General features: G+C 38.6%; 1 protein-coding gene across 1 annotated transcript; it reads left to right on the forward strand.

The window, feature by feature from the left end:
• Positions 1-55: 55 nt before the first annotated feature.
• TECPR1 (tectonin beta-propeller repeat containing 1) lies at positions 56-21,908 on the forward strand (the record flags this gene model as incomplete). The annotated part of the gene is made up of 24 exons (XM_082006680.1): positions 56-370; positions 2,060-2,242; positions 2,757-2,879; positions 3,559-3,684; positions 5,244-5,418; positions 5,515-5,615; positions 7,082-7,183; positions 7,580-7,725; positions 8,587-9,113; positions 9,962-10,107; positions 11,062-11,217; positions 11,733-11,882; positions 12,520-12,677; positions 13,976-14,103; positions 14,410-14,512; positions 15,203-15,299; positions 15,681-15,760; positions 16,085-16,141; positions 17,684-17,858; positions 19,051-19,186; positions 19,516-19,608; positions 20,336-20,442; positions 20,905-21,024; positions 21,711-21,908. Exons 1-24 carry the CDS (start codon positions 83-85, stop codon positions 21,906-21,908), a joined length of 3,675 nt encoding a protein of 1,224 aa, XP_081862806.1. The 5' UTR covers positions 56-82.
• Between the last annotated feature and the right edge of the window lie 1,637 nt (positions 21,909-23,545).

Raw genomic sequence — 23,545 nt, forward strand, 5'->3', positions numbered from 1 at the left:
CCTTCATGATTCTATGATTCTTTACATCTTTTTTTAATTTGACGGATGGTGGCTCAGAGGAGAACTGACCTACAGTAGGTTCATGATCCATTTTTTAAAACTGTCATTTTCATTAATACCTCCTTTTTGCCTTTCAGACATGGCCATGCCTGGTTCCCTTTTGTGGGCTGTTGACATTTTTGGGAGGGTTTACACTCTGTCTACTGTTGGCCAGTACTGGGAGCTCTGTAAGGACACGCAGCTGGAATTCAAACGGGTCTCTGCTGTCAAAGAGTGCTGCTGGGGAATAGCCTGTGATCATCAAGTATACACCTACGTGTTCTCGGGTGATGTTCCTATTAGATACCAGGAAGAAACCTATGAGAATCAGGTATGACATGTTAAGGGTACCTCTGTCACACTGCCACATATTCATCAGAAAGGAACAATAGCAAATCCGTACATCAGCTGTCTCTGCATGTTTTTTCACTGGAAGATTGTTTGATTTTGTTTGGTTTCATTTTTTGAAAGTTTCTGAAGAGTATATATGTGCCAAATAGTAGGTTATTCTTTTAATATTTTAACCTTCCCTTGGGAATTCTACTTCCCTGCTCTTGACAAAAGCAACACCAATGTGTACTACATTGTTTTATGCAAACCATTTCAGACTGGAACATGCACCCTTTTCACCCGATGTTTTCCTTTCCTTAGTGACAAATACACAATCCCCTTAAGAAAATGTCCAGTGTAACTTCTAGGCCACAAAGATACATTATCAAGTATGTATTATTCTTAAGAATGCTATCTTTTAGTGTTTTAAAGAATTCTCTAATAAAGGCATAACTCTCCATTAAAGTACGTTTCCAGCTTTTTTGCATAGAAGTGTTAAGATGATCCCTCCTATGTTGTGTACTTCAAAAGAATGTCTTTTAAAATAGTATTTTAAAGGAAATTTGTCTGTTTTGGTTTTAAGTTAACCAAAAGTTATTTGAGGAGAAAACTGAAGGATTTTCTTGAGCACATTCCTCTGATTTGTAACGGGCAATGGGATAAATATAAGTTGAGAAAAGACATTAACTTACCTACATGGGTAAAAAGACAACAAATTAATTTTATACATTATTTAACATTGATACAACCTTCCATCCATTTAAGAATGCTCCTTGTGTTACAGAAACATGTTCTTTTAAAAATGCAAAATTTTAAGATTTATTTTACTTGTTACGTTAAAACTTTTGTTTTGTTTGTTTTAGGCTATGAAAAAATGGAAAACAAAATACTAGAAAGCACAAAAGGAGCTATTCTGCAAGAGCTAACAACGACAAAATTAAACTAAAATACTTTACAGATAATGTGCAAAGCCATATAGCCAGATTCCTAGTAAAAGTAAATAGTATTTTGCCTAAAAATTGTAGAAGGATTTTGAACCACTCATTTTCCACGTGCCCAGTATTACATGACAAATTTTGCCAGTGTTTCTACAGTAGGTAAGAGTGTGGGGGGAAAAAAAATCACAGGTGCATTGATGAAAACCCTAGCAAACTATTTGTTCTGTAACTGATTAAAGCCAGATTTGTGAAAAAAATGTCTTGGTATAAGATACAAAGAGGATTTACTGAAATAGTTACCTTGACATAGTTTCTGGCACAGAAGCTATGCTGTTTCTCGAGTGCAGGCAAGATGCTGGTCCCCTTTCTCATGGGGAGTAGGTTAGAGATCCCAAGGCCATCTATACAGCATTACCCTAATGCTGCAGTATCATGGTGCCACACATCACCAAAGAAGAAAGCACTGTTAGTAGTAAAATACATCATCAGATGTTCCTCTCTATGTAGCTGAAAATGACTTGGTTGTGACTAGCTCTGCAGCCAGCCCTTCTTTGATACTTAAAAAAAGCTTCCTCCAAAGACTGTGTTAGCTAGGGGCTTAAAGTATGAACTTTCTCATTCACCCCAGGAATTTATTCCTCTTCTACTGCAGAAAAAAAGAAAAGTATCATTTATGACTCCCTAGGACTCTGCAGATGTACAATGAGATGATGTTATCTCAAATAAAATACTTTATTTATTATTTCTGGCAGCGCTGGAATCCAGTTGGTGGCTTTTGTGAGAAATTACTGCCCAGTGACCGCTGGCAGTGGAGTGATGTGAGCGGGCTAAAACATCAGCAGCTTGATAGTTTCACATTGCCTTCACCACACTGGGAGTGGGAGTCTGACTGGTATGTGGATGAAAATATTGGAGGGGAACCAACAGAGAAAGGGGTAGGTGAACAATAACAAAAAGGGATCTATTCTGGGAATCTTTAGTCTGTAAAATAAAAGACACTTGTATAAAAGTGTAAAAGGTCTGTAAAAATAAAAGGCATAACTTCCCATAGGTACTTTTTCTGGGGCATAGCTCAACTATAATACAACACAAGGAAGGATCTTGTCTGAAGGCTTTTGAAGTCTATAGGAGCTTCTATAGAAGCTTTTTTCTTTTGATCAGGCCACAAAATGCTGGCAACTGGATGCCATTGTTATTTAAGATCTTGCTATAAAGGAAGTAAAATGCTTTACTGTGTCTTGTTTGTTCTGTGTATATCATGCAGAGGAATTTGGACATGATTCATAAATCATTCATGGCATTAGCAGATCTGTTAATCAGGGCTGTTGAGACATGCACAGTAACTTGTACTGTATTTGTAGGAGTGACTCTTGTGCAGAATCAGTCCGAGTTACGATTTCAAGCTTTCCCTTGGTCCCGATTCTCATACAAGAAAACCTCTGTTTGCAGGGCTGGACTTACGCCATAGACTTCCCCAGCACCTACACAAAGGATAAGAAATGGAATTCTTGTGTCAGACGCAGGAGGTGGATCAGATACAGGAGATACAAATCACGGGACATTTGGGCAAAGGTTCTGGATATCTTTTAAATATTAACTAAACTGATTTTCTGAAATAATCAATTAAAAGTGCAGGGAATTTATTTTTTTTATCACTGCTCTGTGGGCTGGACCTGGATTCCTTGACTTCCAACTTGCAATTCTTGCAAGCATAAATGGAAGGCTGGGATTTTTCATCGAAGGCTGTGATAATGAGGTGCCAAATCTGATGGTAATGCAGTTGGAGGTAGATGCTCAGCTCCTTTGCAAATTTCAAACCAACTTTTTAACTTCCTTTTTTTGTTTGACAAAGCACTGTCTTTCGAGGTGGCACCTGTCTAGCATCATTTACCAGCTGTGTCCTTTATTCTATATGAATAACTGTTCTTTAATAATTGTTGTTCCATTCTAAGAACGTACAAAAATTGTAATTTGTGATGTTCTAGCTTTCCAATTCAAAGAATGTCCGTATGCAGTATTCTGTGAGTAAAAATTTCCTTTAGTTAGGGGATGAAACACAGATTTCTTTGTGCTGCTTTGGCAGCATTTCCCCTCTCTCTGCATATAGCAGCCTGGAATGAGAGGAAGATCTCCATGCATAGCCACTTTAGTAAGTGATACATAAACCAATCTGTAAGAAACAAGTTAGGCCACCAGCCAAATGACCTGTCTATTTGCAGTGTCTCCTCAAGCTTCCTTCTTTCTGCTTCAGATCGTATCACATGATGATCCAGATCAGTTGCCAGACCCTTTCAATGACATTTCCATTGGAGGATGGGAAATCACCGATGAGCCTCTTGGCCGTTTATCAGTGTGGGCGGTTTCTTTACAAGGAAGGGTATGTGCATGCTCCCGCAGTTTTCTAATATACATTACTATTGAAAAAGAGTTAAATGCTTGTAAAGCAAGGCAGGTTTGTTACCGTCTTATGTTGGTAAGGAGCTACACTGCATATGCATCTGGCAGAGGATGTAAGAGCTGCTTTGGGATGTTATGTAATGACTTGTATTGTACATGGAAAGGCTTAGTATTTCCTAGGGCTGCTGTTCTATGTAAGCCTTAAACCTCTATAAACAGATGAATCTTAAAAACTTGGGCTGAGTAGTGTTTTACATCCTGAAAAATGCCCAAATGCAGACTATGGCACCGGTAACAAAGAGGAAGACTGTTAAAACCTGACAAAGATTCTTGCAAAGCATTGTCCCTTGCCTCTGTGGGGAAAAGTTGGGAATGATTCAACAAAGAGTTTACAAAATGGTTTTCTAAGACTTACTGATCAGAAAATTGTAACCTCTTGACTTGGCAATGTGGAATCCAGCTCTGGAATGTTTTAAGTTTATTTTCTGTTGAAAACTATACACCTTTCTTTTTTTTTCTTTTTTTTTTTTAGGCCTCCCATAAGCTCTCTCCTCTTTGGCTCAGTGCTGCAAAGATTTTATTCTTGGTTTCCTTCCTTTATCCTTACAGCATGTATCTGAGTAGCTTTCCTTTGTCTCTAGACAATTTCTAACTTGTGGTCTCACATAGAAGAATGTCATACTTTTAATAGATAGCCTGCAATTTCAGTCACACTTGGTACTGCCTGGAGAGGCAAGAAATCTTGGTTAAATTGTTTAAAATAAAATTCCCTATGCCTCATACTTCCCAGGAGTAAGTGATGAGCATCCCACTCTACAGGCTTACTTGACTGACATGCTTTCATTTCCCAAGTAAAAGTCCCCAGAGAAACAAATGTATTTCTAAAAATGAGGATTTAGCACTCAGCAGTCATGTTTTAGCGCACTTGTATGACTACCACAGGATGCTTTCTATGTTTGACTTTCCTATTTTGGCTGTGGTCTATAGAAAAATGCACAGACAGTAGGACCAAGGCTAGCAAATGGACTGGATGTCACTGAAGGCTGCACAGAGAATGGAATTTTTAACCATTGTGGTTAAGCTATTAAGATATTAAGCTATTAAGATATTGTGGCAAGCTCTGTTCAGTGAAAATGACGTTGGGCCATCATCTAACAGTAATATTTTTGTGTTATATATTTGTTCATTCTTGGTTTATGTAACATGCCCTGAAATACACTGAAGTGTTTTTTAAAGTTGAAATATACACAGAAGTTGTAGCAATGGGTTACTGTACCAAATCCAGATTTGCTTCCATGATAAAAGCTAGTTTGTAGAAAACCCTCCTCCTTTAGTACATAAGGAAATAGTCTTCAACTGCATAATCAACATCCAAAAAATACCTTTAAAGGTCAGAGTGCATACATTGCATTAAAAAATCCTGTTGTTAAAGGAAGACTGTTCTTTCCAGTTTGTCTTCATGCTTGTCTCAATTGTTTCATTGTTGTAGCAATATTTTTCTAAGTTTTATTTGTGTTTTTTTTTTTTAAACTTGTCTAGGTATGGTACAGAGAAAATGTCTGCCATCACAATCCAGAAGGTTCCATGTGGTCCGTAATCACCACTCCTGGTGAAGTTGTACAGATCAGCTGTGGACCATATGACCTCCTTTGGGCAACTCTTTGGGAAGGGCAAGCTATTGTCAGAGAAGGAATTGATAGGAATAACCCTCAAGGTAAAGTTTGTTAAATACAGGTGGAAACCCCTTTGATTTGTATAGTGTTGAATAAGAAACTAACCTACAATGCCTTCTGGGTTTTTTTTCTTGCAGGAATTTCCTGGAGTATTGTGGAGTCTCCAAGCTCTGAAAATGGGATTATGCACATCTCTGTGGGTGTTGATGTGGTGTGGTGTGTTACAAAAGATAGAAAAGTAAGAGGTGTCATGCTCTGGCTCTGCTTTTTTCTTCCCTTTTCATATCTGCTTTTCTCAAACAGGCATGTAACTTTCATAGGAAACACTGGTGATTGGGGCTCACTATCCCTATGGTTTGGGGAATTCCAGTCCCCCTTGCTGTTATGGGAATGCTCAGTGGTTTGTGGTATATGTAGTTGCATTTAATTTAATGAACTTCCTGCTTTTCTCCTGGAAGGAACTTTCTAAACCCAAGTCAGGCAGATGTGGTAGGTGGTTGGGGATGTTGGTGGGGATGTGATAAGGGGCCAACTTCAAAGGGATATTAAAGCATTGTAACTGAAGGGGGTCCTCGCTGCTCAGTCATGTTTCCGCATGGTCTGAAGGTTGCATCGAAAGCAGTGTGGGGAATATTTTCATCTATGCTTTTCTATATTATCCTATTTTTTTACTTTCCTACTGTAACTGTTCCCTCTTCATCAGCCTTTTAATGTAGGGGTTTTTGTATTTATTAAGTGACATGTGTTATGTGTATGTGCAATTACTTTCTTACTGGGGTTTTAACTTAGAATCATAGAACCATAGAATATCTGGAGTTGGAAGTGACTCATAAGGATCATCGAGTCCAACTCCTTGCTCCTCACAGGGAGTTTTGAAAGTTTAAAGAATGTACTAGAGTGCTCTTGTGCTGGTAGCAATCAAATCCCTTCATACTGAATTCATAAACATAGATGAATTCTGTGTATGTATAGCAGTTTTAAATAATTGAGTTACTCTGGTTTAGTGAGGTACTACTTGTCAGCTGAACCATGGTAACAGACTGTGTCCAGCCTGCTCCATCTGCCAAATAAAACCACTATAATAAATATAGATAAGCTAGCATGTTTTTCTTCAGATCTGCCACAAGATAGTCAAGTACACTGTCTGCTGTGTGATTCAACCAACAACTTCTAAAGTAGCTGCTTGCCACTATATGACCATATGCTAACTCCAGATGGAAATTTTTTCCAGGTCTCCAGCCCACAGCCACTTTCAGATTGGTAAAAACTAATCTAAGGGGAGTCAATTTAAAGAGCTGTACCAGTGAAAAGATCCCTCTGACAGTTCCCTCCATCAGCCCCACTTCTAGGGTTTGAGCACAAGAACACTATTTAGAAACCCATTCAGAGTGACCAAAAATACCCTACAGTTGACATGTAATAGAAAGCATTTCTCCAATGGCAGAGAAACTAACTCTGCCACAGAAAGTAATAACAAAAAGTCTCCTTGTGGGCTGTATTTGGTCACAAGGACACACGGTTTGGGTACTACTAAGAATTATTTTATCTTTACCTGATAAAGAACCAAGGAGGTAAGTGACTTCTTAAGGCAATGTGGCAAGTCGGTATTAGACATTAAGACTAATCCACTAAAGAAACTAAATTCCAGCTGTCTGCCTGCTAACACAGAAGGAGGAAAATTCAGACTTTTTGCTGTTGTCGTAGGTGTGGTTTAGAAGAGGAGTAAACTCGCATAATCCTTGTGGGACAAGCTGGATTGAAATGGTTGGAGAAATGATGATGGTAACTGTAGGCTTAAATAACCAGGTAAGACAGCTGTATACGAGTTGTGAGGATATTTATGTTTGCCTTTTTACAGGCAGTATTCACATGTGGCAAGGACTGTCAGCAATGCCGATAGAGACAGCTGCACAAGAGGTCCATATGCTTGAACTGCTAGGAAGGAATGCATGGCTGAATTCTTCACCAGAAGATAACAGTCAGCATGTCTCTCGTATGGCACATTCAGGTGCAAACAGTTTTCTCTTGGTGGTACAGAATTTTATACTGCATCTACAGTATCAGCATTAAGGAAGAACACAAAAGGAAAATGCTGTGTCCAGCAGATTTTTGTGCTGAATTTTCCACCACTGCACCTTTTTTGTAGCTGGTATCTACCTGCATTCCATGCCATTTCCTTCACCAAGCTTTTTCCTTCCCTAGGTCTGGGGAATCGGCTGCGATGACAGAGCAGTTTATTTTCGTCAAGGTGTCACACCAAGTGAGCTCAGTGGGAAGACATGGAAGGCAATTGTAACTGGCCGAGAGAGTGACAGATCTCAGACTGGGAGCTCAACAAGTCTGCTCAGGTACTTAGTAAAATACCTGCTCAAGACTTTCTATGCCAAGAGTTTCAATGCTAGGAGATATTTCTTTACATTCAAGTGGTACAGACAGGGAGGAGTGGGGAAGGCATCTCTAATCATTATGTATGCCAAAAAGCATGTGTGCTTTTTTGCTGTTAAAATTAACAATAAGCAGCAGTTGTTGCCCTTGGAGTAGAAACTGAAGCTCCCACTTTGGTATTCACTGCATGCTTGCAGTAAAGCATGTTTCTCTGGGCTTTACTATCACTATCTGGAACTAGTCTAGTAAGACAAAATGTTACCTGTGAAATACCATGAAGGAGTGTCAACTCTGCTTAGCAATTATCCTTCTCCTGAGTGTCTCTGTACGTTTCCTTTCCTAGAGAGATTAAGTCAGTAACTCCCCGCTGACTGCTGGCCTTGTGGCTGTGCAAGATGTGCCAGTGAAGCTGAGAGTGCTGCAGAAGCTACTCGTTTGAGTCAGAGCGTGCTCTGAGTAGAAGCCCTTTCTAGCTAAGACAAAAATCATACAGTTAAAAATGGACTTTAAAACATCTTATTATTTCATATCCAGAAAACGTGGTGTTGCATCAGTGTTTTCCTGAGAGCTGTAGGCAGCCAACACCACCGATTGTTCGAAAAGATCAATGAAGTATCTTCCTATGTTTCAGATTTACTAGACTGGTCTGCCAGATTTGTGTTGGACTCTTTTCCCTTGATAATAGAGTTTGACCTTTAAAAAAGAAGTCTGCTGTTTCTCTCCTAAAGCTGAAACACTAGATTTCTGTATGTCTGTGGTCTCAGGCCTGTGCTAATTTATAATGCTTTGAATGATAGTTAATTCATTATCTATTTGTCCTTCAGTGCTGGCTGTTTCTTTACTGATGATATTCAGAACCAAACAAATGCGATCATTCAGGGTGATGCAGATACTTCCTCTGATACAGAGCTTCCAAGTGTACTCATGAACCTTGCCAACACTCCCCCGATGGGAGCTGCAGCCAGCAGCAGTGGTAACAGCACAGGCAACCAGACAGCAGAAATACGTGCAAATTTGACTGTGGATCCTCTGGACTCTGATCAAGGAGAAGCCACTGTTGCTTCCACTAGTAATGAGAAAGCTAATCTTGAAATCCATAAACCTTCTACAAACGCAAATCCTTCTGCAGAACTGCAGTGGACAAACATTGACTTGAAGGAGGCCCAAAAGCACCCGATTCTCTCCGTCAGCACCTTTGCAGAAACATCCAGCCTGTCTTCCCTTGGCATGTTCTCGGTGGGAGCTGAAGAACAGTATGGAGCTGATGAGCACCCAGTGTGGGCCTGGGTGTCTGGGGGAGGCTGTCTTGTAGATTTGCACAGCCCATTGAAATGGTTCACTGTTCCGTCAGGTACTATCTGGTCACCACAACAGACCCGAATTCCCAATGCTCTAAGAAAAATGCTGGTTTGGGGTTTGTTTGAGCAAAACCACGGCACAAAACTTCTGATAACCCATTTACTCTTACTGCAGTTTGTTAATACACTCCATGTTTGAGGATAGTGCTGCATGTATTTAGCTGTAAAGCATTTTGTGATTGAGATACATAAATGTAAAGGTGGTATCTTCTCTGAGCTTCTGTAAGAATTTTGTAAAATAATCTGTGCTGCATTTGCATCTCATTTTTAATTGCACTGAAACTGCAACTTCAAGCAAAAGTCATAAAATCACTCAATTGTAACTGAAAGTAGTGAAAAGGGCTCTCTTGAGAGATGCAGATGCCACAAATAACTGCCTCGCTCCTACCATTCCTACTGAGACAAAGGTAAGATAGAGAAATTCCTCAGAGGCTGTGAATGTGAGTCCAGCTGATAACTGGATGGGGTTGGAATTTAGATTCTTGAAAGACAGTGGAATATAACCATATTTTCAAAATAAACCATGAACTGTGGCATCCCAGTATTTAATAACAGTGTATCTCTTAATGCATTGTATTACCTAATCATCTTGCAGTTCAGTGACAAAACTCCCAACAAAGGTTATAGCTTTGAGAGATTCTATATAATCATCCAGTGATCCCATTTCTATGCACCATTTACGAAGTTTGGCTGTAATACACTGATTCCAAAGTATAATAATTAGAAAAATTATGTTAGACTGGGTTGATTCAGTCCAGTGTGCAAAGCAGCACCGTGTTTTACCTTTCACAGAACTGTATTCAAAGCTCACTGGAGTTTATTGGTTTTGGTTCTGTTCCAGGTTTGTCGTCCTCCGTGCAATCTTTATCTCTATCTGTCACTTCAGCACAGACAGCAGCATGGCGAAAGCAGATTTTTCAGCAGCTCAGTGAAAGGACAAAGCGGGAACTGGAGAATTTTAGGCACTACGAACAGGCTATTGAGCAGGTAAGCAATGAGGACACTTACCTCTTGTCTACTAAATACATCTCTGGGTACTGGGCATCAATAATACGTTTCTGATGTCCTGATCTGAACTTACTGTCAGCTTTATATTCATCCTTATTTCTGTCTGTGACAACTTTCCTAGTTTATCGATGTCTGAGCTCCCTGTGGGAAACTAGCAGCTTATCAAACATTGAGCAGCAATCTTTATCTAAAAACATTAGTTTTGTATAGGAGCAAGTGAAGCATCGGTCAGCATTATTTGAGTACACTGAAACCTGAAATCCACAGAGAAACGTTTGCAACAGTGGAACACTGTATGAATTGGTCCACACAAGATAAGGCTTCTTAATTGAAACAGTGACTCGAGTAGGTGAACTTTGCCTCTCTGTGACCATTAAGGGATTAATGTAACTTGCATAAATAAAGCAGTGATGCAAATGTCACTACCAGCCCGTAAATGGTAGCACTTTTGTTTGATTTTCCCTTTGTTATGACTCCCTGTCTCTTTTCAGATCCATTCACATTTTTGGTCTTTTCATTGCTAATTGCCAAATGATATCTACAGTTTGTCTGATTAAAAACATTTGGAGTCCAGGGTTTTAATCAAGTTTAAAAAGACGATGTCAAAAGCCTTTAAATTGCGTTATAACAAGCAGCACACTAGAGTCAGTATCTGTATGCTAGTGCATTCTTGCAGAGATACGATGCTAATACTGATGTACATATGCTATTTCAGCACCTTTCTATCCAGTTTTGTCAGTCCAAACTGTCCAGTTTTTTTCATTTTATCTTCAGCTTCCTGAATGCTCTGGTATACTCTGTGTCAGAATGAACTGGTACAGCACAGGCTAACCTGCAGCAGAGATTTCTTCTTGTCGCAAAAAAATAGTTTTTAGGAGAAAGGAGGGAGTCATGCAGTTTCCTTACTCCTGTAAATTTGTGTTTGCATTGCAGTCAGTGTGGGTTAAAACTGGGACCTTGCAATGGTGGAGGAATTGGAAGCCCCATAAATGGATGGATGTTCGAGTTGCACTTGAGCAGTTCACTGGGAGTGATGGAATGCGCGACAGCATCCTGTTCATCTATTACATGTATCATGAGGAGAAAAAGGTGTGTTCAGCTTGGGACCCTTGAGAGAGTTGCATTTGGCAAAGGAAAACCTTTGAAGAGAAAAGAGTTTTCTTAAGAGAGGCAAATTATGGTACGCTACTGTTCTAAGTTTTGGGAACCAATTCAAAGGTAGCCCAGGGTACTAGCAAACTGCAAGCTTTTCTAAGCTGTGGCTATGTCTACACTATGGCAGAAGTACCCAGTCAGCAACTGTCCACAGTGCTTAAACCATCAGCTTTGCACCAATTAGGAATTCTTTTGAAAGTTCAAAGTGTTCTTGATTGTGATGAAAAAGCCAAGCTTGGCTGGCCAGAGTCTTCATAAATAGGGTTAATGCAATATGAATCAGAGGTAGGGCAGAACTGGAAATTGAGTCCCACTCCTTCTGCACCAAGAATTGATTCTTTGATTCCTTGGCAAGAATGCCTCATTCGTAGTCCTGAAATTAAAAATGCTGGCACTGAGGAAGATATATCTGAGTCACCTTAGTCGCAGATTTTTTTCTCTTGTCTTAGTATATCCACGTGTTCCTGAATGAAGTCACTATTATAGTTGAAGTTCTGAATGAAGCCAAGCACTCCTTTGCACTGTATACACCTGAAAGGACAAAGCAGCGATGGCCGATCCGCCTGGCAGCCACAACAGAGCAAGAAATGCATGACTGGGTAATTCTGTGAATTTTTCATTTCAAGCTGACAATAGCTGATACAAAGCATAAAAGCTAGTCCTGAAATCTCAGCATTACATTACAGTATCTAGGCTACTTACCTATTTTACTACTTAGGTATTTTAAAAGTCTGTTCAAACTTATTTAGAGGCACTCAAGTCTTCCTATCTCCTCTGGAGTTGGCATGCTTTCTGATGCTGCAGTTATCTGCAGTAAAACCAATATTGATTTTCCTTCCCTTCCTATGTCTGGATATAGATTAGGCTACAAATGAGTTAGGAGTTAAATTCAGGTAGTCTATTCTTCTGCATTGGTAGAAGAACCGTTACCTGTTTTCACTGATGTAGTGAGTCTTATATATAGGCAGGCAAGCATATATACACTGAAGCAATGGAAAACCCGAAAGATACTTTGTAATGATCAGACACTGCGAACCACATTGGTTCCCGTGACTGTGTTAATAATTTCTAAAACACTGAATTCCAGTGCCTTTGAGAAAAAGCTGATAATTCACTTTGCTGATTTGCAAGAACCTGCAAAGGTAAAACTTTGTTTTGTAATACTAAAGCATCTGTGGAGATTTTTGTTCTTACTGTAAAATGGAAGCTTTTGGTTCCTTGCTTCTTGTTTTGTAGCTGTCTTTGCTGAACATGTCCTGTTGTGAAAGCAGACGGATTCAAGGCCCTCCTTCTCACCATGCCATTTGGTCAGTTACTTGTAAAGGAGACATCTTTGTTAGTGAGCCAAGTCCTGAACTGGAGGCTGGACCACAACCAATGCCATGTGATCAAATGTAAGAGGTTTCAGAAGCTGTTCTTTCTGCATGGGATGCCATCCAGCAAAGACTGTCTTTCATGTCAAGTCAGTGGCTTTCATGGGCTGTTGGAGTGTATAGTACACTGCAGATGTCTGTCAATGACAAGGTTAATGGCTGCCTTCATATTCCTAAGTACATCTGAAGACATTCACCAAATCGTATTTTAATTCTTAGATGCTAGAGCTATTAATGCAATTTCAAAAGCCTTTCTCATTGAGATCGCATTTTTTTGTGATTGCATCTTTAATGCCCCAATTATTTAAATTAAGAGATGGCCTAGACTAAACCTAATCACTGTAATTGTAATGTAATTTGAGCTTTCAGTTTTATCTGAGTCCGGAAATCCGAAATTCTCAGTCCTCCATAGTCACTACAGTTCAGGAGCAGCACCTTTACAGTTTCTATTAACAATTACGATAATATAGTACCGCAAACTCTTCAAGCAAAAAAATACCAGCCTCAGAACTGGTGATTTAAAGGCCAATCTTCAAGTTAAAAAATACCCCAGTTTCAAGTTACTTGCACAAAGTGTCATTGAATAATACCTGAGAAATCCTGTAGTCCTTTTCCTTCAGCACAGAACACCTTCAATGTCTGGCAAATCACAAAGCTGATGTGCTCTTGCATCTTAGTTTGGGGGATCCGTGACCTAGATGATCTCCTGCCATTCTGATAACTAAAATACTCCTCTGCAATCTCTTTATTTTCCCCATTCTTCCCCAGAAAAGTACCATCGCCAACTGGCTGCATAAAGCCCCAGAAAAGGATTAACCTGCAAAGATTAGGAGAATAGGAAGAATTAAAGCCCTTGCATTTACCAAGCTCTACAGCAAATAGGGAAATCATTTGTTTTCTTGTTAGATAAATATAATTCCTAGATTTTAAAAAAATGAGGGTGAAGTTAAAGCTGAAGCAGCTGATGGCCACTAAGACATAAAGATTCTAGCAAGGTCATTGTAACTAGTGTTTAAGTATACATACATAGAGAGATAGATATAAAAACAGGCCATAAAATAAAAGGAAAATAAATACTTGAAAGCCTGAAAATTTGAAGTGGAGGCAGACAGGTTCCTTCCAGGTAGCTTTTCAGTAGTTGTTCAGAGGGAAATGCTTTCAACTGGCAACTGCTTTCACCTGCAGATTGCACAGAGGTTGAACAAATGAGCGTATAAACTTGTGTGTCCTTAAGATTGTTGAGCTGTAGGAGGGGAAAGCGTACATTGCTGATGGATGTGGTATACAGTAAATGTAAAATGTTGTTCTTTTTCTGGCAGGTTTTGGCGTCAAGTTGGAGGTCATCTTCGACTGATCGAGTGCAATAACCGAGGCATAGTGTGGGGCATAGGATATGATCACACAGCTTGGCTTTACACTGGTGGATATGGAGGTGGCTTCATTCAAGGTATGGACAATTGGTCTACTGTGATGTGCACATCTCTTTCTTACCTTCCCAGCTGGGTCAGCTATTCCAGCTATTTCAGCTGTCCTTCTTTGAGCCTAACTAACATGTAGGGTTATACAGTGAACAGGCCACACATCAGGAGGGAATTGGTATTGCAGTTGTATATTTTTATATATATATATTTATATTTTCAGCTTAAGAGTGAGAATTAAGATAATCAGCAATATCACTGTGGCTATTGGAATTTAAAATGTAGTGTCTTTAATGTTTAGCTTTACTGTAATCCAAATAATTTTTTTCTTGTAGGACTGGCCAGTAGTGCTGATAACATTTATACGCAGTCAGATGTGAAATGTGTTTACATCTATGAGAACCAACGGTGGAACCCAGTCACTGGATATAGCAGCAGGTTATTTACTCAATTTATTGTATTTATTTACTGTCATTTTTTACTACTGTCAAATGAAACAAGGGGTTTGTTCTAGCTTTTCAGTATAGTTAGTACAGTTATTCTATCTTCAGTCTCATCCAACACTTAACAGCTAACCTGAGATGGAAGGAGCAGTGTTTCTCAATTTTCTAGATTTGTAATTATGCATTCAAAATGCATTTGCAGCAAAACATTACAGATTTCTGTTTTGTGAGTGCACAAAGTGTACCTGCTTGCAACATCTTTCCTTATTAAGGCCATACAGCAAAGTTCTTATTAGGATCTACGTATTCATATATATATTGTGCTAAATACATTAGGTCCTTCAATACTGTATTTGAACAGAAGTATTGAAAAAGTATTCACATATATGGGTGTCTATGCCAGAGAAACTCAGATACACCTTCCAATTTTAAATAGCAGTGAGGAGTATCACTCTACAGAAAAAAGTTTACATGGTCCTCAAGTTTGGTGTAACTGGAAGCAGCTGTACAGATTCTTTCCCACTATCCTTATCACTCACATGATATTTCTAAATACAGAGAGTTATGATGGAAGACTGTTTTGTATATGAAAATAGGAAGTGCTACAAATAGGCTTATCTTTCCTCGCCTTTTAAATTCTCTATTGTAAATGACTTTGCATTCCTTGTACACTGTTTCACCACAGAGGTCTGCCCACGGATAGATACATGTGGAGCGATGTGTCTGGCCTGCAGGAATGTACAAAAGTCAACACCAAGCCTCCTTCTCCACAGTGGTCTTGGGTAAATTCTGTCTTAAAAGTCTTTTTACCAAGAAGGCAAGGCAAGCAGGATTCAAGACTTGGGCTCAAGTGACCCAAATTTTCTTCCTGGATTTGTCATAATATTTAAGCCCATTTATACAATAGCAATAATCTTCCATAGTCAAAAGAATGTTAAGTATTGAGTGGGATTTTTTGTTCAGTAGGACTTCTGATCCTTTTCTCTTCAGCTGAATTAAAAAGACTGGGGAACCTCTGTATGAATTTATATTGCAAGTATTAGAGGGTTTCTAGCAAGTTTTTGCACTCCAAAAGCTGGAGGAAAATAGCGGAGGAGGTTATTTTTATTATACATTAGGTGTTGATTGTGCTTGTTATTCTTATTGTCTCCTTTTGACAATAGGTATCCGATTGGTATATTGATTTTAATACTTCAGGCGGAACTGATCGGGAAGGCTGGCAGTATGCAGCAGACTTTCCAGCGTAAGGAGATACCTTCTTCTACGTAAAATACTAGCAGACAAATGCCATACTTAAGTCCTCATTTTTTCTTGTTTGCTGTTTTGCACATTTTTTGTGCTTTAACAGGGACAAGTGTGCCTTGATTTCTCCTTTTTTATGGGAACACTAACACTGAAATTTGCCGGGGAGGTAGGGCAGCAAGGTGAGCTTAGCAAACTACAGTTTCAAGCATTTTAAAGTCAGCGGGCATGTCTGGTGGGCAGATACATAGTGCTCTCAGGCTGGCACTGAAATTGGAGATGCTCTGACATCCTCCTGAACACCTATTTACATCTGTTTTGGTAGGTCCTACCATGGTCACAAGACAATGAAAGACTTTGTCCGACGGAGGCGCTGGGCAAGGTAAGGAACTAAGATATAAATAAAAGTTTTGAACTTGAATGCTAACTGTTTCCTAGAAGTCTCCTTCAGTTAGGAGGGGAAGAATCTCATCACCCAAACAAGAAAAGCAGTAGTAAAGAAATCTGCAATAAATAACCCATATGCAAGAGAGAAATTGATGAACTTTAGTATTATCGCTTTAATTTTAAGCCTTTACAGGTAGATACCCTATTTGATTTTGTGGGATCTGTAGATAAAGTCAGCTAGTTACTCTCTCTGATTTTCCTTATGGTGAACGATTAAGGAATAGTAGCGTCTAGGTATATTAGTACATACTGGGTCCCTTGTAACAACTGGTAACATGTCTTATATATTAATAGTTTTAACATATGAATTCCACATACTGCGTACTAGGCCACAGATAATCCCAACCCCGTTTAAGTCACAGTACGCTATATTCAGGGGGAACCTGGAAAATCGCAAACTGCCGCTATATTCTATTCTACTAAGCAGGAAAAGTCTGTACATTCACTATTTTTCCAGCTTTTCCATGCTTTCTATACTACAGTATCGAACAGCTATGCTAATAAATTGCTGTGAACTTAAGAGTTATGCATTGTTCTGTTTGTTATTGAGGCTACAAAGCTAGTATTTTGGCCCTTGTACAAAAATCTTTGAAGTAAGGTCCTGAAGCATCAAACTGTTGTTGTTCCAGGATATGCCACAAAACAAACTACATCAAATCAATCAAAATGGTGTCTTGAAATAAGATAAGCAACTTGAGAAATACCCTTAAACCTAAACATTTTCTCATTATTTTAATTATCAATTCAAAATTGAAAACAAATAGGAAACAGTTCAGGGCTGGGTTCAGTTTTTCAGAACTGGCAAACAGAAGAATGTCCCAAGTGTTTTAGGATGTTCTTCATGCACAGAAATTACTGTTGTGATGACAGAATCTAATACAGATATATATTCTATATAGATAGAATCTAATAGACAGCATTATTTTCTTGTAGTTTCCACAGAAAAAAATACACCAATTCCCAGAATGACATACCTCCAACTCTTTAATTTACAGCTGCCTTATCTCTGCCTACCTCAAGATACTACATAACTTTTTAACATGCCTCACCAAAAAAATAACTGTAAAATGATTCCCTTAACCAAGACAGAGGAAGGAATGTACTGGGTGTGCAGTTCTCTCTGCAATGGGATTCTTAGCTGGGGTCAAATATTCATTATCCAGCTGTTGCTCAGTGAGTTTTTGAGAGCTAGAAAGCAGTATAGCGCAAACTGCAGACTTCTTGGGTGGCCTTGGTTTTATAAAGTAGTATTTTTTTAAAACAGAAGCTTTGAGAAACAGTAATATGTCAAAATGCAAAACCTGTTGCAGAACATGACTGATTGTTGTAAACCCCTTTCAAATTAAAAATACTTATTCTACCTACTTAATTAAAGGACTTCATGATAGTTTGCACTGACGTCAACAGTGGACCAGGAAACAAAATTCAGTTATAGAAAGTATGTACTTCTGACGGGTTTGGGGTTTTTTTGCTTCAGAAAATGTAAGATAGTTACCAACGGGCCATGGCTGGAAGTGCCTCCTGTTATGCTGTGGGACATCTCCATAATTCCCAGTTCAGAGGCAGATGATGAAGAAGCAGTAGCACTGTGGGCAATCAGTGACAAAGGAGACGTGCTCTGCAGGCTTGGAGTGACGCAGCAAAACCCAGCTGTAAGGCTCCCCATTTACTTTTACTGCCTATTCATGTATTTAATGTAATGATGCAAGTACATACACACAATCGTGCAGTGCCTTCTCTTCTAGCACCTTGTTATTTTATTCCCTTTTATGTCCCAGATTTGAAAGTCCTTGTCCATCAACTGTAACACAGTTTGCTGCCCACATTCCTTACAATAGTGCTTCTCTGGCATAATCTACCTTAGCTTGCGCCACGTCACTTGCAGAAGCCTCTCTCAGCCCCTGTGTATCTTCTCTTGAAGCATTTTACTTCCACTTGCTGTGCTGATAGCTTAGTTCCTCTTTTTTTTTTTTTAATTGTTGATGGTGTGTGTATCCCATTTAAATAAACTGCCCAGGAATAGAATTTCTCTAAAGTATGGTCCCAATCTAACACCTGTTAATATCAGTAGGAGTTTGTCCATTGACTTTTCTGGGCCTGGAAATGACTCTGATTATGTAAAAGACAGGTGGGCCTGGACATACCTACAGACTGGACTTTTGTCTATGAACTGGGACAGATTTAATGAGTGAACATCCACTAAAGTATGCAGAAAGGAACTAATAGTCCCAGTAACTTCAATAGGAATACTTCTTTCCTAAAGACATGTGCTGAAACACCAAATTAGGGTTGATACGCACTAATTTTAAGCCATAATTATAACAGGGGGAAAGAAACACTAATGATATACTATAATGGAATTTGTAGAAAAACAAGTAGTTGAAAATTTTAAGAATTTTTTTTTCTTCCTGTTCAGTCAGTTACAGGAGCATAGATCTGTACAGCAGTGCAACAGCAAGAACTGGAATACTTTGTCTGGAAAGTGAAGCTCCGTATCATTCAATTTTTGTGAGACTATTGTTCTGTGTAATCAAAAAAGGGGTTAATTTAAAAAAAGTAAAGTATTGCAGCTCACCTATTCAGAGACTGTAGGTGCCTGAATTCCACCAATTTCAACAGAAAAGGCATGTTACAGTTTAACATAGCTATTGATTTCAAAGAGTTAAATATCCAAGTATCTTTGAGGATCAGAGGCCTTGTTTCTGTCAGTCACAAGGTACAGGAATTATTCTTTAGAATATTTTTCACTATCTAGGGTTTTTCCCATTTGGCAATAGCCAGCGATATTTTGTTGTGGAGTTTTTAACCATTGCTTCGTAATTCATCTTCCATGATTTGTTCCAGGGAACATCCTGGCTTCATGTGGGAACCGACCAGCCCTTCATTTCTGTCTCAATTGGAGCATTTTACCAAGTGTGGGCAATTGCTAGAGATGGTTCAGCCTTCTATCGAGGTTCAGTGTCTCCAAAGAAACCTGCAGGTGAGTACTTGTACTTTTTTGGTACAGTCTTCATCATCTACGTTATGTAAGCTCTACTACACTGCCATGTCTGATGCAGAGGCCTTTCCCATACCTGTGCAAAACAGTGCATGTGAATAATACTCATGATAATTATAGCAGTTCATTTGCTCTTCATTTGTGTGATTTAAAGTGATTGTTTCTAAAAACAAGGTAGTAAAAATACATTGAGTGTAGTGTCATTCACAGCTTTCTTGCACAGCTATGTATTTCAACTGCAGACACTTCCAAGACTTCTCATATATAATTCTTTTTTCTCAATGTTTTACTCAAGTATTTCTGACCTTTAGGTGACTGTTGGTACCATATTCCTTCACCTCAAAAACAAAAGTTAAAACAAGTCTCAGTAGGACGAACGTCCGTGTTTGTGTTGGATAAAAATGGTAAGGATTTTAAAAAATTACTTATCAATGCTACAAAAAATAAAGCAGTATACATCAGATAGATTGATTTAAAAAGGAGAGGCTAAGTTAGAGCTTCTGCTTGGACAGATGATTACTGTTGCTCCAAGAGGAGTAATATTTCATATTGAAAGAGATTGAGTAGGCAGCCCGCTTAATTACTATTTTGAAGACTTGTTTTTATTGTATCTGATAATGCCCTAGATAGCAACAATATTCTTGGGGGGGGGAGATAGATGAATCTAAAAAAAGAGAATTGCATGGCAGGATTTTGTCTGAAACCCTAGAATGTACAAAACTGAGGATGAATACCGTCCTGTTGGAAAATCTAGAAATAACACCATCATGACAAGATAAATTATGAAGCATCCTTTTGTAAAAGAAATAAGCCTTTAACACCAGTCTCCTTCAGAGATCTTAATCTCATTTGCTTTACTTCTTTAGCACATAGTTCCTTATATCAGCATTTTCCCCCAAGAAATTTTACAAAACGGAGTATTTGCTGTTTTCCAGAAAAGTTATAAATAACTATAGAAATACAGATCCCAAAGTAGGAACTTCATTGTCCTTCACTGTAACACATTAGTCAAAACCACAATGCATTTCCACAGAACACAGAAAGTATTAACTACTGATTTGTTATGTTCTTTACTAGCACTTTATACAAAGCAGACATCGTGAGCTGTAACCAGGACTATTTATTTTACAGGCAATCTTTGGTACCGGCAAGGTATCACACCAAGCTACCCTCAAGGATCTACTTGGGATCATGTTTCAAATAATATCCGTAAAATGTCTGTAGGGCCCCTGGACCAGGTATGTATTAAGCTTCCTTGTGTCTTGTTAGTTTATTGAAAATTATGCTTAACATACTTTTCTAATTAAATGTTATTCAGAATTATTTTTGTTCAACTAACTTTATTCCACCAGGTGATTGTCTAAATGCTGGAATCCTGACAGCAAGACAAAAGTCCTGCAAATGAAATAGTGATACAGCCAGCCCTTTGCTGTAAAAAGCCTAATTAATTGTTTTTCTTTTTTTTAAAAAGGCTATTTTATATATTTAATCTCTTTTCCTGCCAAGTCTTACTATCTGGCAATGTTTTAATTGTAACACTGGTATCTCGTTGCTTGTTTGGGTGTCTCTCTGACTAAATTAGAGCAGTGTTGGCCTACTGAAGATCAAGACTGATTTCTGCAAGTGGTCAAACAAACTTAAAATTTTCATGAAGAGCAGCACAAAGAGCAGGTTTTATTACCTCTCTTTGCTTTCTTGAGGTCTGGGTGATAGCTGACAAAGTGCAAGGAAGTCATAGTTTGAGCTGTGGGACCGTCTGCCATCGGACTGGTGTTCAGCCAATGGAACCGAAAGGCCTCTCATGGGATTATGGTATTGGGGTAAGTGCTGGGGGCATAATACTGCCTGGAAGTTGTATATCCAAATACCCATGGGCATACTTCGAAAGGCAAGTGCCATCCTGCTCTAGCTGGCAAGCTTTCTAAAGCTTGTGTATACCTGCAGGCAATTGACCTTTGTTCTTCAGTTTGAGGTTCCTTTTTTGAATTAATATAATGGGTTATGCAGTTATAGCTGGGAACTCATTTATTTGCATTTGATAAGTATTCATTTTAAATAGGTAATTTAAAAGTTATAATGGAAAAATGAGTAAAGTAAGCACCATTTTTAAAAAATGGATTCCTTCAAGTCTGCATGTGATTGTTTCCCGTTGTTGTTCCCTCTATTACCCTCAATGTTTTGAGAAAGGCTATTTCAAGGTTTTGGCCCCTTTTAAGTTGAAGGAAAACCTGCAATAGCTCTGTTACAAATACCTGACCCAACTAATCTCAATTCCCTATAATAAAAATAATCCTCAAGGTTACTACCTATATATCAGGGAGGTATGCTATGCTTTGTTTTGTTTTGTTTTGTTTTAAAACGAGCCTTTTTTCTGATTCAGCCCAAAGCAGGATTGCTTTCCGCATGAAAAAACAGTATAAAACTAGTAGTGTACGTAAAGCATCACATTGGATATTGTACTTGCGTGGTGATGTTTCGCTTTTTATACTTCTTTAATATTTTCCAGGGTGGATGGGAGCACATTACAGTCAGAGGAAATGCAACTGAAGCTTCTAGGGTCACTATGCATGACTCTGCTGAGGAAAACCCTGCAGTGTCACAGGATTTAGAAGATGAGGAGAGTAAAGGGAAAACAGAGCAGTCTAAAACCCCTCTGATGGTCAGTGAAAGTCAAGAATTGGACAGAAATGCTGTTAATTGTTAAGTTGTCATCATTTACGTGTTGCAAACAAGCAGTAGGCAGTATAATTTAAAAAGAACTGCCTATTGCCTGGAGAGAAAAACGTGACCTTTTTGTGCTACTAATGTATTTTACTGAACTGGAATTTGCAATGGGGTATTTTAAATACTGATTTCTTCTACTACATAACAAGTAAAATGTGACTTGATAGAGCTAATAGTTTTGTCAGAGCAGACAAGCTTTTTAGCCACAATGTATTCTGACCCTTTACCATAGCTGCTACGCAACCGTACAAATGTGAGTATCTTTACAGATGAGCACTACACATTTCCTTCTTTTTTAATTAATATTACAGTTCCCTACATTTCTCTCATATACACACATCTTGCGTACTATTCTTCAGATTCATATTTAAGCAGAGATGAAGATGTCATGTCATTTTAAATGAATCATGCTCTTCTTGCTCCCATCAGTAAAATCAAATTCTGTACAACTCAGCTTAGGGTGCAGTTACCAGTAAGGGACAATTTTTACTCTTTGCTCACAATGAGGAATATCTTAATGAAGAAGTGGAGCCACTGGTTTCAGTGAGACTATGTAGAGAGCATGGTCCTGTTCTAAGTGACAGAGTCTTGTTCTAAATTGTCAGTCTACATAGTGGTAAATCGTGTTTTGTCTTCATCTTAACTGGAACCATGATAACTGAGGTGCACAGATGCCTACCTACTGCCTACTTGGAAGGCACCAGGCACTTGAAGAGTTAGGCTGTGTTCCAAATCACTGCAAATTATGCTTTCATAGTGTAAAAGGCAAGAGGAGGTCTTAAATCAGATTCTGACTTCACAGTGGTAGGAATGCAAACCTACTTCACCGGTATCAGTGGAGTTTGCCAACATAGATTAATGCGCGTTCAGAATGAAGCTCTGTTCTTTGTGTTTACAAAGTGATTGATTCATCCCTTCTTCCAACAAGCAGCCACTTTTTTTCCTCAAAAAAAAGCTTTTTTTCTTGTGTACCATAATTTGACTGTGATTTGAAATTACTATTTGAAATCCAGTCCTTGGGAAGCGCTGAGAAAGCCTCTCCCAATAGCTTCAAGGAAGGCACCACGTTTTGCCCCTGGCAGCAGTTTACAATCATTTTTCCTCTCTGTGTGTGACTGTATATGGAGTTATTTTTACATAACGAGCAGTGTGGTGTGGTTGCAGTACTGTATTTGTAGAAGTAAAACTTATGTTTGCACGTATTTAAAGAATATATTTGGTATTTTAATGCCAAGGAAGCACTGTTTCCAAGTCCAAATGTGAATGAAGATTCAAGATGCTTTACTGTTTAAAAAAAAACTGTTGAGCTTTCCAGTATGTGATTAGAGATTTCCAGTTTATACATACATTGTGGAAGTACCATAAAGAACGTGTTTGCATTAATTACCGTAATAGGTTTTGCATAAATTGCACAGTATCTTGTCCAAATAAATAACTTGTATTTTTAGAGAATTAACTAGGATTGTATTTTCTCTGCATTTTATCAACATTTTTTTAATAGTCAGTGTTTACATATCCAACAATCAAATGGATTTCATACAATAAGCTTTATAATGTACCTTTGCATTTTTCCCTGCATTGCCAAGTTTCACCTACTCTACTGTAAAAAGCTCAGTT

This window comes from Phaethon aethereus (assembly GCF_964289735.1).
Source record: "Phaethon aethereus genome assembly, chromosome: 15".
In the NCBI taxonomy this organism is placed as follows: Eukaryota; Metazoa; Chordata; class Aves; order Phaethontiformes; family Phaethontidae; genus Phaethon; species Phaethon aethereus.